The sequence below is a fragment of the Plasmodium malariae genome (genome assembly GCF_900090045.1).
Source record: "Plasmodium malariae genome assembly, chromosome: 10".
Classification (NCBI taxonomy): Eukaryota; Apicomplexa; class Aconoidasida; order Haemosporida; family Plasmodiidae; genus Plasmodium; species Plasmodium malariae.
The window spans coordinates 1,778,769-1,796,877 of record NC_041784.1 but is presented as its reverse complement, the minus strand read 5'-3'; the positions used below and the strand labels follow the sequence as shown (position 1 = coordinate 1,796,877).

At 24.1% G+C, this 18,109-nt stretch overlaps 4 protein-coding genes across 4 annotated transcripts; 1 reads left to right on the top strand and 3 right to left on the bottom strand.

Moving 5' to 3' along the window:
* Nucleotides 1–5: 5 nt before the first annotated feature.
* ERH (enhancer of rudimentary homolog, putative) lies at nucleotides 6–753 on the bottom strand (the record flags this gene model as incomplete). The annotated part of the gene is made up of 3 exons (XM_029005695.1): nucleotides 6–99; nucleotides 278–398; nucleotides 651–753. 3 exons carry the CDS (start codon nucleotides 751–753, stop codon nucleotides 6–8), a joined length of 318 nt encoding a protein of 105 aa, XP_028862258.1.
* Nucleotides 754–2,822: 2,069 nt separating this feature from the next.
* PmUG01_10048400 (DNA repair helicase RAD25, putative) lies at nucleotides 2,823–6,165 on the bottom strand (the record flags this gene model as incomplete). The annotated part of the gene is made up of 3 exons (XM_029005694.1): nucleotides 2,823–4,564; nucleotides 4,832–5,643; nucleotides 6,035–6,165. 3 exons carry the CDS (start codon nucleotides 6,163–6,165, stop codon nucleotides 2,823–2,825), a joined length of 2,685 nt encoding a protein of 894 aa, XP_028862257.1.
* A 1,286-nt stretch (nucleotides 6,166–7,451) lies between these two features.
* Nucleotides 7,452–9,599, bottom strand: DYN2 (dynamin-like protein, putative; the record flags this gene model as incomplete). The annotated part of the gene is made up of 1 exon (XM_029005693.1): nucleotides 7,452–9,599. One exon carries the CDS (start codon nucleotides 9,597–9,599, stop codon nucleotides 7,452–7,454), a length of 2,148 nt encoding a protein of 715 aa, XP_028862256.1.
* Nucleotides 9,600–12,229: 2,630 nt separating this feature from the next.
* On the top strand, nucleotides 12,230–15,703 carry PmUG01_10048200 (conserved Plasmodium protein, unknown function; the record flags this gene model as incomplete). The annotated part of the gene is made up of 1 exon (XM_029005692.1): nucleotides 12,230–15,703. The coding sequence occupies one exon, from the start codon at nucleotides 12,230–12,232 to the stop codon at nucleotides 15,701–15,703; it is 3,474 nt and encodes a 1,157-aa protein (XP_028862255.1).
* Nucleotides 15,704–18,109: the final 2,406 nt, after the last annotated feature.

Genomic DNA, 18,109 nt, shown 5'->3' with positions numbered 1-18,109 from the left:
TTTTTTTATTGGCCAATCTGATCTTTAATATGTTCAACTAATTTTTGCTTTATCCATTTTTTGTCGTGAGGCTTGTACGTCCATGTGGGTTGGTGAAATCTTGAAAAAAAAAAAAAAGAACCAAATTATTAAATATTACTTCAATGTACAACTAAATATGCACGGATTTAATAATACTTATTATGTAACACCATATATATATATTCCATCACTATTTATAAAAAGGTCTCTCTAAATTATTTATTCCATTTTCCTATTGTTCCCCTATTATACTTACAACATTATAGTCATTTTTTGTACGTTATCGATGTATAAAAACAAATCATTCATATTATATGTTATCCTTTGCACTGATGGGTCATTTTCTTTTATTGCTTGTTCATATAGTTGACATATCCCTAAAATGAAAAAATATATACATGAATATTTGCACATATGAATTTACCCAAATATCTATATAGAATAACTGATGTGCATACAACGCATGAATGAGCATAAATATATATAATTACATGAGTACAAACATACATACACACATTAATTGATATATATATACACATACATAAAAATCCACAAGTACGCAATAATTTTATCATTCGTTCATGCTTCTTTATTATCTGTGTACTCAAGTTTTTCTACTATATACTAACCATTTAATGCTAATTTTAAGGAATTATATTCAACAAAAGTTCTACTTTCTATTTTTCTTGAAAACTGTACTAACAATACAACATCGCTATAACCTGGATTCATTTTTCTTTTTCTTCTTCCCTTAATAACAAAATATGCTTTTTCCGATATGTACTTAACGAATTTTTCGTTAATTTTTCTTTCTTTTATATATTTCTATTTTTTTTTTTTTTCTTTGCCTTCCTTTTTACTTTTTGCTTCTTTCTTGCTTTGTTCTCGCCTTTTTCTTCTTAATTACATATGAAAATCCTTAAATTGGTAAGAAAATATAATTTACAATAATATAATTAAAGACGTTTTAATTTTTAATTCCTTACATAGGCATACAAAATATAGCAATAAAATAGTTCATCGTACTGGTGTGACTTACGCAAAATAATATATAAATACAGTACCTACATAATATAAATAAATAAACATGTATATATATGTATATATATATATATATATATTTTTCTGATGCTTATAATTATATAATTTTTTTTTTTGGTGGAGTTTCTTCTATTAGAACAGAAATAAAAATTACATTAAAAATAAGTTTTCAACAAAAAAAATTTTAGTATTTTTATTTTTTTATATTTTCTTCTTCGCCAATTTTGCATAATAGTTTTTTGGAATATAAAAATAAATTAAAAATATTAGAGAAGTTCCTAAAATTACAAAGCCACTGATTATAGTTTTGCAAATAAAAAAAATATTTATGAAATATAATATACATAAAATATATATACTTATTTACGAAAGTGAAAATTTTCAGCTTCCATTAAACAAATAGTTGTATTAGGTAAAATTAATAAATTAAAAACTGATGTTATAAAACTAGAAAGGGGAATGAAAATCATAACAGCGACTCCAAAAAAAATATTAAGATCCCTTTTTGGAGACGAACCTTGTTTATATGTGTGTCGTATGTATATATATATATATATATATATATATATATATTGTATATATACATATTGTATATTCCATTTTCATAATACAAAAAAAAAAAAAATCGTAATATAAGAAAATTGAATAATATGTTTTAAATTTTAGATAACTTTTTTAATTTGAAAGCATTACGAAAAAAAGTTGGAATTTGTACCATTTATAAACACCGAAACAGCAAATATTTCTCATGTGCGTACACAAATATATATATATATATATATCCACTCATTTATGTATGTTTGTATAAATATCCACGCATTTGGTATATTTGTAGATAGATATATTTGTATAAATATTGAAATACTGAAATGAAATGGACTAAGCAGTAAAGAATATCATTAGGGGAATAATGGTATGAAAAAAAAACCATTGCTCAGGGCAATAATGAGAAAAGGGAATAAATGATATTTATAGTTTTGTAATAGCTAATTATAGAATTTTTAAATCGCTTGCAGTAACGTTCTTACATCTTTTAAAGGGTTCAACAATATGGGTATATCTTCCAGAATATTCAGCAGGAAACGCGAATGCATATGCATAAATGCATACATACATACATACATACATACGTAATTTGATAGATAAATATATATAATATTATGATAAACACCCGCTTGGGCACGTTTATTATCGCACCAGACAATGAAACAGTAAACGATAATTATGGCTTATTAATTTATGATGGTAATGAGTGACATGTTAATGATAATTTATCTTATAATTATAAAGCGCTACATTTTAAAAAATATCCATTTCGTGAGTATATAATGTGTTAGTGTCATTAATGAAGGTACTTGAAAACTCTTACTATCACTTTTTTTTTTTTTTTTTTTTTTAAGTGTTAAATAGAAAAGAATGAGTTATTATCCCTTAATAAATCTACATTTTTTCTCATACAGGGCCGTGTTATATTATACAGAGAGCATATAATTTAATCATATTGTATGTACAGGCGTGTTCAAATATGTTCCTTAAAATGTTTCTAAATTATATGACAATCCTCATTCGCATAAGTGTGCATACGTGCGAAGGTTACACATATGTAAATATACGCATAAGAAAGGCATAAAAAAAAAATAATAAAATTATTGGATAAGAATTCTAACAAGAACATATCCTTTTCTCAGTTTGACAATTCCTTGATATCCTGAAAAACAGATATGCAATATAAAATATTTTTTGCACAATTGTCAATCAGTTTAGCGATTCTGATTTAAAAACTTCCTAAAGAGAATATGCTTATCCGCATGCTTCTTTTGCGTAGTTTTTTTTTTATCACTAAATATAACATCTATATTGGAAGATAATTTTAGCAAGCTTCCACTGTCCACTTTTTTCAAAGGTTCATCCGCCTTACTTAACGAAGCATTTACATTAGTCTTATTTGTTTTGGAGTTATCTCTTTTAAAATTTGGGTCCTCAAATAAATCATCATCTTCATCATTATTTCCGTCATCGGTGCTAGCTAAAATGCACTTGAGTAAATTTTCTTGTATTTTCTTATTCTTATAAACTAAATTTAATTTATTAAAATCAACAATATTATCACTAAGGACATTATAAGCATACCCTTGATTTATCAGAAACCTTTGTCTTTTATCTGAATAACACATTTCTATGGTATCTTTGCTAACAAGGCTATAAAAAAAAGAATCGGGATCATTGATATTTTTTTTTTCATTGGCTTTATTTTTAGGTCGAATAATTCTTCCTAATCTCTGTGCCTCTTGTCTTCTGGAAGCAAAATTAAAAGAAATTTGAATCACAACATTTGCGATAGGTATATCGATTGCATTATCCCCAACTTTACTTAACAAAATTGTATTAATAGAAGAGTCGTTTTTAAATTTATTTATTATTGCAATTCTTTCAATAGGAGAAAGTTTGCCATATATAAATGGTTTATTTAACGTTTTGGCAATATGTAATAAAGCAAAAATATTATCACTAAATACAATAATTTTATCATTATTTTGTTCATGATATTTAATTAAATATTCACACATCATAAGTTTCCTAGGGTTACATGTATATAACCTTCTTTTAATAAAACTGTTTGATTTCAAATAATATTTATAAAAGGAACTTGGCATACTACACCATATTTCTTTACACAACGCTTTAGCTAAAAATCCTTTATTTTGTAATTCTACCCAATTCGCTTCATATAATTTAGGTCCAATGATCCATTGCAAATCTCTAATTAATAAATCTTCTCTTACTAACGTTGCTGTTAAGCCAAGCTTACAATGCGATTTTACAATGTCATTTATTCTTCTAAAAGATGGTGCAGGTGCAAATTGTACTTCATCAAATACTAATAGACCCCATTCCCTTCTTTTTATATCATTAACTATTTTTAAACTTTGCTCACTTCTTTTACCTGAATATGATAGCATAGTGTACGTTGAAATTAATACACCTGCTTCGTTGATAGGCCATAAATCAAATTTATAATCTGATGTTAAAATTCTTATATGTCTTGGGTGAATATTTGTAAAATCTTCAAATTGTTTTTTCCATTGCTCAACAGCTACTGCTGACGTTGTTAAGAATAACGAAGATTTTTTTATCGTACTAGCTGCTGTAATTCCTGTTAACGTTTTACCTACACCACAAGGTAAAACTATTATACCTGATCTACTTCTTCCATTGCTAAACATTTTTCTCAATGCTTTTTCTTGATAATATCTTATCTGTACATGACTTTTTAAAGAACAAATTAAATTAGGATTCTTCTTATCCCTTCGAAAATCGTATTCCATTAGTAAAGGCCTTTGCATTGTTTGTAATGCTTCTTGCTTGACTTCTTCAATTTTATCACAATTCACTTCAAAGGAATAAACTTCCGATGAATTACCTGGATGCTCAGTTGTGTTTTCGTTGGCATTTCTTTTCTCTTCTAGTATTAGCTGCTTCTCACTCTCGCTTATTTTAAATCCTGTCGTAAGAAGGATTAAATATCATATAAAATATGGTATATCATAATTTAATGAACTGAACGGAATAAAATAATATATCCCGACAATATGTATTTATTGCACTACAAAATCGAGCATGTTAAAATTTAAAGGGGTCACAAAAATATGAAATTATGGGTTAAAATATATAGTACAGGGGGACAAAAAAAATGCATTTCAAAAATTAACGAAAAAAAAAAAAAAAAAGAACACAAAACTAAAAAAAAAATAGTGTATTTCTTTATAACCGAGCTGAGTGGTGTCCAATACAGGGGCTTCATAAGTAACATAAGAATCTTTCTGCTTTTTTTCCTCAACAATATCGCTTAAAAAATTGTTCGCAGTATTAGCTTCGTTGTTCTCACTACTCTGCTTATTTTCTAAAAAGTTATTATTTAAGTTAAATAGATTTTTCATTTTTTGATCATTATTATTAGAACCATTATTATTGTTACTATTATTATTTGAATAAATTCTCGCATTCTTAATAATATTATTATTTAATAAATAATCTAGTTCTGCTTTATCTGTAGCCTCAATATAATACTTATTTTCTCTTAGTACCAATTTCGCTTTACCAAATGATTCAGCACTTTTTGTAATATTATGAACTAATTCATTTGGTAAAATATTCTTGGAAAATTTATCTAAATTTATTAACAATTCATCAAGCGTAATTCCTACAGATATAGCTGCATATAAAGAAAAGATAGTCAACTGAAATTCGTGAATTAATTCAGGTCGACATATAGGTTCAGCTATCGTTATAAGAAAATCGGATGCCTGTTTACTGCAACTATTAAACATTTCTAAATATATAAAACCATCTGAACATATCCATAGTGGTTTGTTCATATGATTTTTCTTTAATTTCATATCTTTGCTATAATCATGAAATCCTCTTTGTTGAACATTTATAGAGTCTGTACTGAACGGTAGGTTTATTACTTTTTTATCAAAACGCATTTCATAATATTCTTTAAGCTTGCTTTTCGTCTTTTTTGTTACCTCTCCATCTTGTTCATCTCTACTAATGAAAAGAAACAAAACGAAGCTAATTCTAAATAAGAAGTATAACAAGGAAAAACGAAATCAAACCAAACCGAAAAAAACAAAAACAAAAACAAAAAAAATAAAATAAAACAAAACAATGTTTAACTAATACATGAATGGGAAATGATGACATTAGTCTATCGCATTATATTATAATGAATATTGTAACAGCTCATTGTTGGAACTTATAAAAAAAAGAGAAAAAAACAAATTTCCTTTGTTTAGAAACATTTAAAATACGGATAGACATTGCTACAGATATATATGTATATATGCATACACATGCGTCGAGCTTTTAACACGCGCATATGTTATAACCATGTCCATGAAATTAATTCTTAAAGAAAAAAAAAAACAGAGAGATAAAAATAAAATGGTAATATTTTTAATATATTTACATTTTTTTGGCCGCCTTTAATTTGCGCTTTTTCACATTTTTCGCATAATAGTCCTCATTTAAAATGTCTGCTCTCCTATTATAACCTTTTTTATAAGAATTCTTTCCAATATAATTATTTGAAGCATCCATATTTTCTACTTTTTAAATCTTCATTTTAAAAGAAATTATTAGTATTATTTTTTTTAAATATTCATTAAACATTATTTTTTCAAAAATGAAAAAAAAAAAAAAAAAAAAAAAGTTTAAAGAACTTTTTCCTAATTTATTAAAATAAAAACAAGATAATCACTAAAAAAAAAGTTTGCCACTAAATAATTTAGCATTCATTTTCAAATTTTGCTAATATTCATAAGTACACAACTTCGATAAAATTTGCTAATGTATGAGAGTTCATTATTGTACAACAAACGCAAATATTCCGAATATGAACTATTACGAAAAAATACCAAAAGCCGTAATTACAACTGAAGTATTATTGAAGAGCTAAAATTGGGTTTTAATCATAGGATATTTTCACTCCTTATAATTACTGATACTGTGAACATTACATGTACAAAAAAAAAAAAAAGATTAAATTAATTTATACAATATTTTACTACATTGCAAAACATTATATTAACTGTGTTTATGTAAAATGATAATTTTTGAAAAAGTTTTCAAAAAAAAAAAAAAATTTAAATGTATATAAGCGCATAATTAATTTCGTTGGTCATCTGATTTTAACTAGCAATATAATTGCTTTCTTCTTAGGGTAATATTACATAAACTTTCATCATCTATTCTTATTTGTCATGTATGTTCATAAGAATATTGTAAATTTCTTAACAAACTGGATCTTTTTATACATGCATAATTCTTTTTACATAATACATAATTATTTTCACAGGTTTAGAATAATCGTGAAGTTTATTAAAATTAAAAAAAACACCTGAATAGTAAAAAAAAAAATTTTTTTTCTTTTTTTTGTTCACTTTTAAAAATAAGAGTTGTAATTATATTAAAACAAAAAAGAAAAATGAAACATATTTCAAATTTAACAAAATATAATATATTTTTTTCTTATTTTTTCTTGGGTATTTACGTCTTTATTTCACTATATGAAATTGTACAAAAAAGCTTAACACAAATGTGTGCGTTATGCGTAAGTACATACATATATACACAGATCTAAACACCCACATATGTACATACATATATGTATACATATACACATAACATGTATAATAATACAAATATACAGCTTCTCAATGTAAAACAGAACATTTTATCTGAGAAACAATTTAATAGTTAAGTGTTCACAACAAAAGCATATATATACGTGGAATAATGTAAAGAAAACGCAAAAAAGGCCATCTCCTTTTTCCCTCCTCTCCATGGTTTATATCATTATATATATATATATGTTTGCCCCTCTCTTAAATCTCTTGATTCCTAATTTCAGCCAACATTTTTATAGCCTGGTTTAACGATTCCAAATTTTTTTTGCAGTTGTTCCTTTTTACCTTAATAGATGAACATTCGTTAAATAAGTTAAAAAGCTCACCATTATGCAAATTGGATATTAGAACTTTCTGCATTGTTTTCCTTGACGTATTAACCATAAAGTGCATAATGGCCTTCGGAACTGCATCCGCTATATGTTTTCGAACGATATTAAAATAATTATTAATTAAAGATTTTATTAAATCTATTTCTATTATTTCCTTAGATGAGGAAGAATATTCTGGTATGATTTTGTCTGGAATAACAGGTAAAACAAAAACATTCTCTCTAGTATCATGAATATTCGTTATTTTTGTTCCTTCCTTATTTTTGAATAATTTCATATCTTCTTTATTTTTCCATGATTTGGTTTCTTCTTTATATGTATGATGATGAATGGTTGAGTAGTTCATATTATTATAATTATTACTACTAGTAGTAGTATAATTTTCTTGATAGTCTCTTTTTTGATTTAGAACTTTATTACTGTTACTCTGAGTATTCATTATATTATCTAATTCATCTACATAATCATTATCTCTGTCATATACATTTTTCATAAAATGTTCATTTAAAAAATCAGGATGACTTGTATTAATATAAGATAATTCAATTAACATTAAATTTTTTATCATTTCTTTAGTTGGTTGTAAACATTCTTTTAATAATATTTTGACTTGTTCATTTATTGCACTCTTTAAATTTGTAAATCGTTCCATATCTGCTATTTTACAATTATCGACAATTTTAATAAGTTCTTCATACACTTGATCTGCACAACGAAGTGAAGGTTCCTTTAGACAGTTTATTAATTTTTTTATTAACGTTTCAAAGGCACTTTCTGGTACAAATAGTGCACCCCTAGGTCCACTAGAATTTCGGATAGCTATTCTAATTTCTTCATCCGTTAGCATTTCCAATGGGGAAAAATCATTTAAAGATTTTATATACCAATCATTAAAAATATAATGTATTCTTGCTCCTCCTTTTAATTCGTCTACTCTATCTTTATAGAATACCTTTCCATCTATGATATCTTGATATTGTTGAGAAAATTTCGTTATATAATTAACAAGAACCGCTAAATATTCTGAACGGTTCATGTTATCCATAGGTTCTCCTAATTCTAATAATTTTTCTTCTTCAATACTTTTTAATGCATCAATTTTGGGTTTTAAATATGGTACAGTATTTTTAATATGTTCTATAAGGATGTTATTTAATTTTTTTGCCAAGTTCTTTATTCCACATTCCATAATGGATTCCATTTGATTAGAAAAGTCTATACATTGATTAAAATATTCTTCTTCTTTCCTTAACGAATTTTCAATACTAATATTATCTTCAACGTCTTTTTGACTTCTACACACAACTGCTACAAAACCTTTCTTTAAAGGATATAAAGAACCGCTAATCATTTTCTTCCATATTTCAGGTTTTTCAACCATATCACATTTTGTTATAACTCCAATTGTTCTTTCATGTTTTGGGTCTACACTTCTAGCCATCTTCAAACTATCAGAATTAGCTAAATCAATATTGGCACAAGAAACAGCTAAAATTATACAGTTTGGATTTTTTATGTATTTATTTACTAAATTAACAATTTGTTCTTCTACATTGTGCGGTTGATTACCAACAGGGACTTTCGTTAACCCTGGTAAATCAATTAAGGTTAAATCTAAAACATCATTTTTGTGTATTTCTATAATAATTGGAGTTTCTTTAATGCATTTATTTCCTCCTGTAATTTCTTCAGTAACATTTACTAACATATCATTTAAAACAGAAAAATCATCTATATGCTTTTCTACTCTATTGTTTTCATAATCACAATACGATAATGTACAATAACAATCATCTGCCTTCGAATTAGTTAACTGTATTATAATAGGAGTTCTAGTTACAATATCTTCTCCTTTAGGCATAAAACTTAAACCAACTAATGATTCTAATAGCGATGTTTTTCCTACTGATTGTGCACCAACAACTGCTATATGTGGCAGACTTAATGTTTCGCTACTAATAAAAGAAGACAGCACGTTTTGCAATTTATTTACTATTGGAACTAGTTTATCCATCCTGTTCTGCTATCAAATCGATATATACCAGTCTGCTGGTGATGTTCTTTCAACTGCTATTATGTGCACTATTATTTTCAATACACTAAAATGTAATTTTTGCTGTCTCTTTTTTGTACTTCTATAATATAAAAAAAGTTTTTGTATTAATTAAACTAACTTTCCAAATATTTAATCAAAAAGGGAAATAAATTTAATTTAAGCCAAACTTGGACAAATGATAAAAAAAAAATGAATCTACATGTACATATCGTACACTTTTGCCATATATGTAAATGTGTATACCAATATATATGTGCACATATACAGATGCATGTATGGGTATACACACGTGTATGCGCGTACATAAATGTATACGTATATGTATATATATATATATATATATATATATATATATATATATATATATAAATTAAATATGGGGGAAAACTAACTTGAGATTATACGAAAAAATGTACACATGAAGAAGCTAACCAAAGATATAATATAAATGATAATCAAATTCTAAACACAATAATACTAATCTACAAATAATAAAAAAATATTTGTGAGCAAAATGGAAAAGTTGCATGAAACAAAAAAAAAAATAAAACAAAGCAGAACAGAATGAAGCAGAGAGAAACCAAATAAAATAGACAAAAACATAGAAAAACAGAATAAAAAAGGGTAAAACAAAATAAAATAGAAGAATTTAATGTAAAATTTGTTACGTGTATATATATGTGCATATGCAAGGAACGAACTGAAGAATATATATTAATAATGAACACCTAACTGTACTTTTATTTTTTTTAGCTGATGTTCAAAAGTTAAAGCTACAATAAAATGCAATTTATAAATCCTTTTCCTTAAGTTAATTTTTAACACTATATAAAAAAAAATAAAATAACATATAACTCCCCTATTCCTAAATATTTCAAATAGCATATTTGATGCTACCTTTTACAAATTACGTACAACTGTATAATTTTATTAATGGTAATCTACAACCAACATTTCAAAGAAAAATATATTTGTATTATCCGTTTGATTGAAAATAATATATAAAATATACGTCCCTAAAATTACTATGATACTCCAAATGTGCCTTTTGCTTATGTAATTTCATTTCTTTGTTCTTCCTCCTCTGTTTCACAAATATAAATGAACGAATATATGCATACAAATATATATATATATATATATATATATATATATATATATATATGTATACAAATATATATGCATATGTTGCACACAGTGGGTGTTACATTCCCATGTTCTTAAATTTAAATACAAAATCTACAAATACTATTCTATTTTATAAAAAAAAAAAAAAAAAAAAAAAGGAACGAAAGAAAGAAAGAACGAAGGTACAAAAGTACAAAAAAACAAAACAGTTTTTCCATCATATAAAATGAAAAAGGTGATTAAAAACAAAATCGAAATGTCTTAAACTTTTATTTGCTATTTTTTTATTATGCATGTGAAATATTGTTTAACATTATAATTTACATTTATTCATATTTTTATATGCCTATTTATATACTCATATTTACTTTAGCATATTTATACAATGCATCTTTATATATGTGCACATTTTTATATATATATGCATATATATATACATATTGGGGCACACAATTATAGTCAAATGGTATACAAACAAAAAAAAAGTTTCCTCTTCATTTTTAATAATAAAACCGTAAAAAAAAAAAAAATGCATAAATATGCAACAATGAAATATATTTCTCATATCAAATTTAGCCTTTATATACAAATGTATAAACATAAATTTATAATATTTATGACATTCCCAAAATTTTTTAAAATTTATCAAAAATGGATAAATAAAATGCCTTTGCATGTCTGCATTTTTTCTACATATGATAACATTATAATTTTTTTTTTTTTTTTTAATAATACATGTGTTGTACATATATATATTCACATTGCGTATATGGAGTTTTAACTAGTAGAAGGAACATTGGAAAAAATTGTGAAAAAAAGAAAGAAAAAAACGAAATAAAATTTTTTTAAGTTATTTCTAAAAATCAAAAAATTTCAACACTGATTGAAGAAAACATGAAAAAACATAAAAACTATTTCGAAAATATCATTAATAAAACGATTTCCACAATGGAAAAGAAGCATTAAAATTATTTTGGGGACGGAGAAAATACCGAAGTCATTTCGAAAGAAAAAACGTTGAAATTATATCGAGTAAAAGATAAAATTATATTTTACCCCTTTATGCATTTTCGAGTGCCACACAATAAATGAAAAAAAAATAAATAAATAAAAATAAACAATACAAAGAAAGAAACAACAAAGTAACAGCTCAGAATACCATCTTCACTGATTGTAAAATCTATTCCGACACGGAATAATTTACAAGGGATAAAAAGTGAAAAAAGAGAAGCATAAATGTGATACTTTCCCATATATATGAAAAAGTGTGGACTTTTAGTAAATCCCTTAAATATATACATACCAAGGTATACATATAGATACACTTTACACTTTTTGATATCACAATCCCCTTTTTTAAATGTTTTAAAGTCCCTCGTTTTGAGATGTTCGTTTTTATATGCTAAAAATAGACAAAAAAAGAGGATTATATTTTGTCGAATTTTTTTTCTCGAAATTAGATGAAATGTTTAGAGAAATGTACCCATCTAAGTGTAGCAAAGGAGGTAGATATATTTTTAAAAATATATTTTGGAAATCTTAGAAAAATAAATGTTAAGAAATTTGAAACAACCATAAAAAGTAACGCTTCAAATGTAGAATATGGAAATATATTTTTTAATGGTAACATAATTAATGAATATAAGGAATATTTAAATTTACCTGCAACAAAGGGGAAGGTCGTAAATACAGTTCAAACACATGAAAATAGAATAAATGAAAAAGATACAAGTTCATATATCAACCCTTTTGAACAGTCTGAGTTAGTCAGGCAAATAAGAAAATTTTGTAGAAAAGATGATTTATGTAATATATACAAATTTAATGACAGTTTTTTACATCTTCTGAAATTCAAAAAATTGAGTGAAAATGACTTTTCTATTATAATTCATTTATTAAGTAAAAAAAACATTAACGATAATAAATTTTGGAGAAGTATAGTTAATCCGGACAATATAAGTTTCATTTTCAACATGCACTTAAAACAAATAATTCTGTCCTTTTATAGTATTGTAAATTCTTATAAATATATTAATTTGAACTTTTTAAACTTGTTTACCCATAATTTAATTTTCATCTTAAATTGTCAGAAGGGTTTCTTAATACATATCAGAAAAGAGAAGGACGCAGAAAGAAAAAAAAATGATATTACACAGTCTAGCTTTTATCCGTACAGTGATATAGTAATCGCCAATTTTCACTTGAACAAGTTGAAAAATGAAAAAGTGCCTTGCACTACTAACATTGATAATATGAATAATAAGCTGATTACGTATGAAAAAAATGAGATAAAAAACTGGAATAAATTAATGTATAAAAACAATGAAGAGAATGTTAGTTCTCTTTTTAGTAATAGGAGAAATCACTTGAACTTTTTAGATTTAACATTAATATGTAACACATACTCCAAGTTAAATGATCTGGAGCATTTGAAAAATATGCATGAGTTAAAAAATATTATGTACAAGCTTTTTCTTTATTTTTTATTTTTTAACAAAATATGTTACAATCACTTGATATTGTTTATTTATAGCTATACTAAGTTGAAAGGAAATATTCAAAATTGCGTTTTACTTAAAATTAAAAAGATGCTAATGAGCATGCAAAATTGGTTATACTCTGAGGTGTACAATACTCACAATTTACGCAATTTGCATAGTTTAGATATATGTTCCCTGAACATGCTGATGAATGTGTTGCAAAAGTATAATTTTAAAGAAGACAATTTTTTTAAGGAAATTATTTTATCAGTCGTCATTAATCTAAATTTAAAAGAAGAAAAAAAAGTCAAAATAAAAAAAGGTCTACTAAATAATGATGAAACGATTCACAATAAGTCTTTTTCTACTTACGATTATGTAAATAACGTTGATACATATACTCATTTGAATGGAAGTTTTATCTCTAACGAAAGTATTAACAGTAGGATGGATAATGAACAATGTGGAACTTTCTCAAATTTACTAAAAAAAAAAGATACACTCGTTGAATATTTGGAAAAAGGAAAAAATAACAGCTCACATAATATATCAAAAAATGGAACTTTAATTAAATTAAAGAAGAAAGACTTTTGTTTCCTTGTACATAATATAAATAAACTAAGAATCAAAAATTATTATAATATTTATGAATACATTAAAAATGAATTAAATAATCAGTTAAACATTTTTAATGTGTATAATTGTTGTATCATGTTAAATTGTTTAGTAAATTTAAATTTGCTTGATCACGAATTATTTAAAAAAATTTTATTTCGTTTAAAAATTTTATTTAATAAAAATCATTATAATGAAAAAGATATTACTGATATTTTCATGTGTCTATGTAAATATGCTCAGAAAAATTTAAACAGTTATAAAGAAATACAAATATTCTTAAATTCTTTGTATTCAAAAATAAAACTCAAATTAAAAAAATATAACTATAAGAATATCATTTATATTTTTTGTTCATCATCATATTTTAATATTCCTTTTGATGACATTATATTGCAAGATTTATGCATAGATATACTTAATAATTTCCACTCCATAGGCATAAAACCCTTGCTCGTGTTTTTATACTTTTTAAAAAGTGGGAATTATCAAATTAACTTTTTTTTTTTTAATTTAGTCATATATAAAGCTCTTTCTAAAGTAAAAGACGCTCAAATCCTTATTTTTTTCTTGCACATCTTATCTGTATATTCTGTGCAAACGTTACAGAAAGAAGAAAATATTCTAAACAAATTAACACAAGTATTAGATGAAATTAGATTTAATTATATAACAGAAAAAATTATTATATCATTGTACATATATGTAACACCTGTACTCCTATTAAATGAGACATGTTTTTTATTTTTCGAAAAATCGTTGCAATCTGTAATATGTAATAATGGCAAAGAGAAAGGCTACAGTGATAGGACAGAAGACAAGAAAAATGAACTGACACGTACAGCAGAAAATTATTTAGCACACCACAAGAACAACAATAATAAGAGCAAATATTTTTATTCGAGTTTCAGTTATGACTGTGATTACATTGATGTTTTATTTAATGATATATATTGCTATATAAGCAATATAAGCAATATAAACAAAATAAACAATATAAATAATATAAATAATATAAACAACATAAACAATATAAACAGTATAAAAAACGTAAACAATATAAGCAATGTAAACAATGTAAATAATATAAACAACATAAACAATATAAACAGTATAAACAGTATAAAAAACGTAAACAATATAAGCAATGTAAACAATGTAAATAATATGAACAATGTAAATAATATAAACAATGTAAACAATTTAAATATTAATGAATTAAGGATTTTCTTTTTTTTGTTACTAGCAGATTTGTACGAACAAAAAACTCGCCTTTTCCAAAAAAGTGTGTTATCAGAAAAAAATAAAAAGAAAGTAGGTGAAAATGGTAATCACCAAATTTCCAACTTAATAAGAACATGTAAATTAAAAATTCTTTTTGATTCGTTATACTTGCGATTGAATAATGATTGTTTAAATTATTTTTTAAAAACAAGAAAACCATTTGATTACGAAACATGTAGAAAACAACACCTACTTATTAAAAAGATAAGGTGTTATGATACCATTTTAAAATTAAATAAATATTCAGACAACAAAAAAGAAAATGGAAAAAATATTCCACTCGATAATTATTACAGAGAAGTTACGGAGTATTTTAATCACTTCGAAGAAAGCCTTTTTAATGCAGTTAAAATATTTTATGAAGATTTTTTCCTTTATTCATTTTGTCAAAAAAAGGAACAAGAAAAAATTACAAGTTTTATATATCCCTCAAGTAAATCTCACAAGTACGACCCTTTTGTTTTTTGTATTAATGATAATTTAATTATAAAATTAAAAAAAAATATTTTTATTAATTCTTTCCGTATTTCGTATTTATTTGAATTAAGCCAGTAATAATAAAGAAAAAAAAAATTAAAATAAAACAAAACAAAACATACATATTTTCTAAAATTAATTTGAGAATCTCTAAATTTATAATTAATGTTTAATTTTCCATGTAAATACAGAATGCGTGCGCAGGTAAGCTCACTTCTTCCCTTAATTTTATTTATATTTAATTTTTTTAAGTTTCTCATTATTACATTTAAATGACATCATTTTTTTGCTTTTCCTTTTTTTTTCATTATTTTAAATAATTTTATGAAGCATAAATTTATTTTTCCGTATCAACACTTGTTGTCGCTCTTTAATCAGAATTTGCTACTTACATTATTTATTCTAAAAAATATTAAATTTTCTTTCCATTCCTCAGTACAGCTACATCATATATATGTATTCATATATATGTATATATTTATGTAAATAATTAAATCTTTCTCCTAATATTCACTTATGGAAAAAAAAAATTGAACCCAATAATATCCTTTTTATAATACATACATATGCATATGTTAAAAATCTAATTAAATAAAATATAAAAATTTTTAAAAAGGTAAAAAACATATTGCCAAAATTTGCAATTCTACAAATACTATAAAACAAAAACAAGTAAATCGTTTTTAATAAAAGAATTAATGTATTATGTATATATTTGCTACATATTTTGAATATTTTGCAAGATACAATAGAACATTAATGCATTAAAAAGTATATTCCGCATGGAACCTTTTTTTTATTTTACACTAGATTTCATTTGTTATAAATTTATTTACTCTTTCTTATAAAAAATATAGGATATATGAATAAAAAATAATTGTTACCTCTCAAGTTCAATAATATACATATACATACATAAATAAATATACATGTATATGTATATATATAATATATATAACATATACATATAATGTTTAACACAATAAAAAAATAGAATAACCTATTACGTATGCACTATATCTAAATATTTATAAAAAAAGAGGTATAACATGAAATTATTTCTGACCAATTTTTAATATATTCAGAAGAATGTTGTACATACGACTAGCGCTAATAAAGAATTGAACAAAGCACATGTTGTTGAAAAATCAATTAAATACACTGTATTTCTTTATCTCTCTATATAATTGATATGCACAATGTATGTATGTATATCTACATAAAAATATACAAAAAAAAAAAAAAAAAAAAAAATGAGCCAATAAAATAAAGAAATATGATTAAAACAACGATACGCTAAAATTAAAAAAAAAAAATAAATTAAAAAGATTTTTTATATAAAATTTAAAAAAGGAATTAAGTTTAAAAAGATATAAAAATTTAAAAATACTTGCAAAGTATACAGGATTTAAAAAATTAAAAATAATAAAAAACAAAATTAAAAAGGAAAATTGTGAACCAAAATTAAAAGTTAAAAACCATGATTCAAAAAAAAAATAATTGAATACAAAATGAGAAAGGCATTATAAACATTACAAAAAGAAGTTAACGAAAATATCAAAGAAAATCTGTAAAAAAAACAATATACAAAAGTTATATAGATACCTTTACGTTTATATATACTGAAGTATAAATGACAAGAGAGAAGAAAAAATTGTAGGAAAAAAGAACATAAGCACATATATATAATATATTACATTTTTTAATACACCAATATATGCATCATACGTAGCAAAAAAGGTTAAGTCGAATAAAAAGTTTTACAGGATTATAGGATCGAGTTAAATTGTATTTGTTATACGTAGAAATATTTCCTTAGCTTTAAAAAGTGTTTTTTCACAGATTTTGATGTATTCTTTTTTCTTTTTTTTTCCCAAGCACTTTTCCTTGAAATTAAGATCTCTTTAATTTTTAAGAGGAAAAAAAACATAAGATATTTGGAAAAATATATTTATAAATTTATATATTACACTTATACGTACTACGTATATGTATAAATATATGTGTATATATATCATATATATACGTATTAGATGCTACTTATAACGTTTTTGCATATTGCATTAGTACATGCTTATTATATGTACATAAATAAATATATATGCATTATATGTGTTTTTCCGTTATGTTTTATAATTTTTTTGTAGTATTCTTAAATAATTTTTTATAATATGTTATATAAGCTTATTGTAGAATAAGAGATATTTTTCCTCCCCAAAGTTAAAATCTCATATTTATTTTTGGAATAATATGAAAAATGAGAACAGATAAAAAAAATTTTTAAAGAAAATATTTTATATAAAACATGATTTGTCTGAACAAATAATATATTATTATTTTTTATATAGTATTATTTATATTTTACATTTTTAAAAACGTTTTTTTACATCAATTTTTTCATTGTTGAGAGAATCTGCGGCCTGAATAACACATTTATATCTATGTATGGGTGTATATATGTATGTTTGTGCGTAAGTAATACTT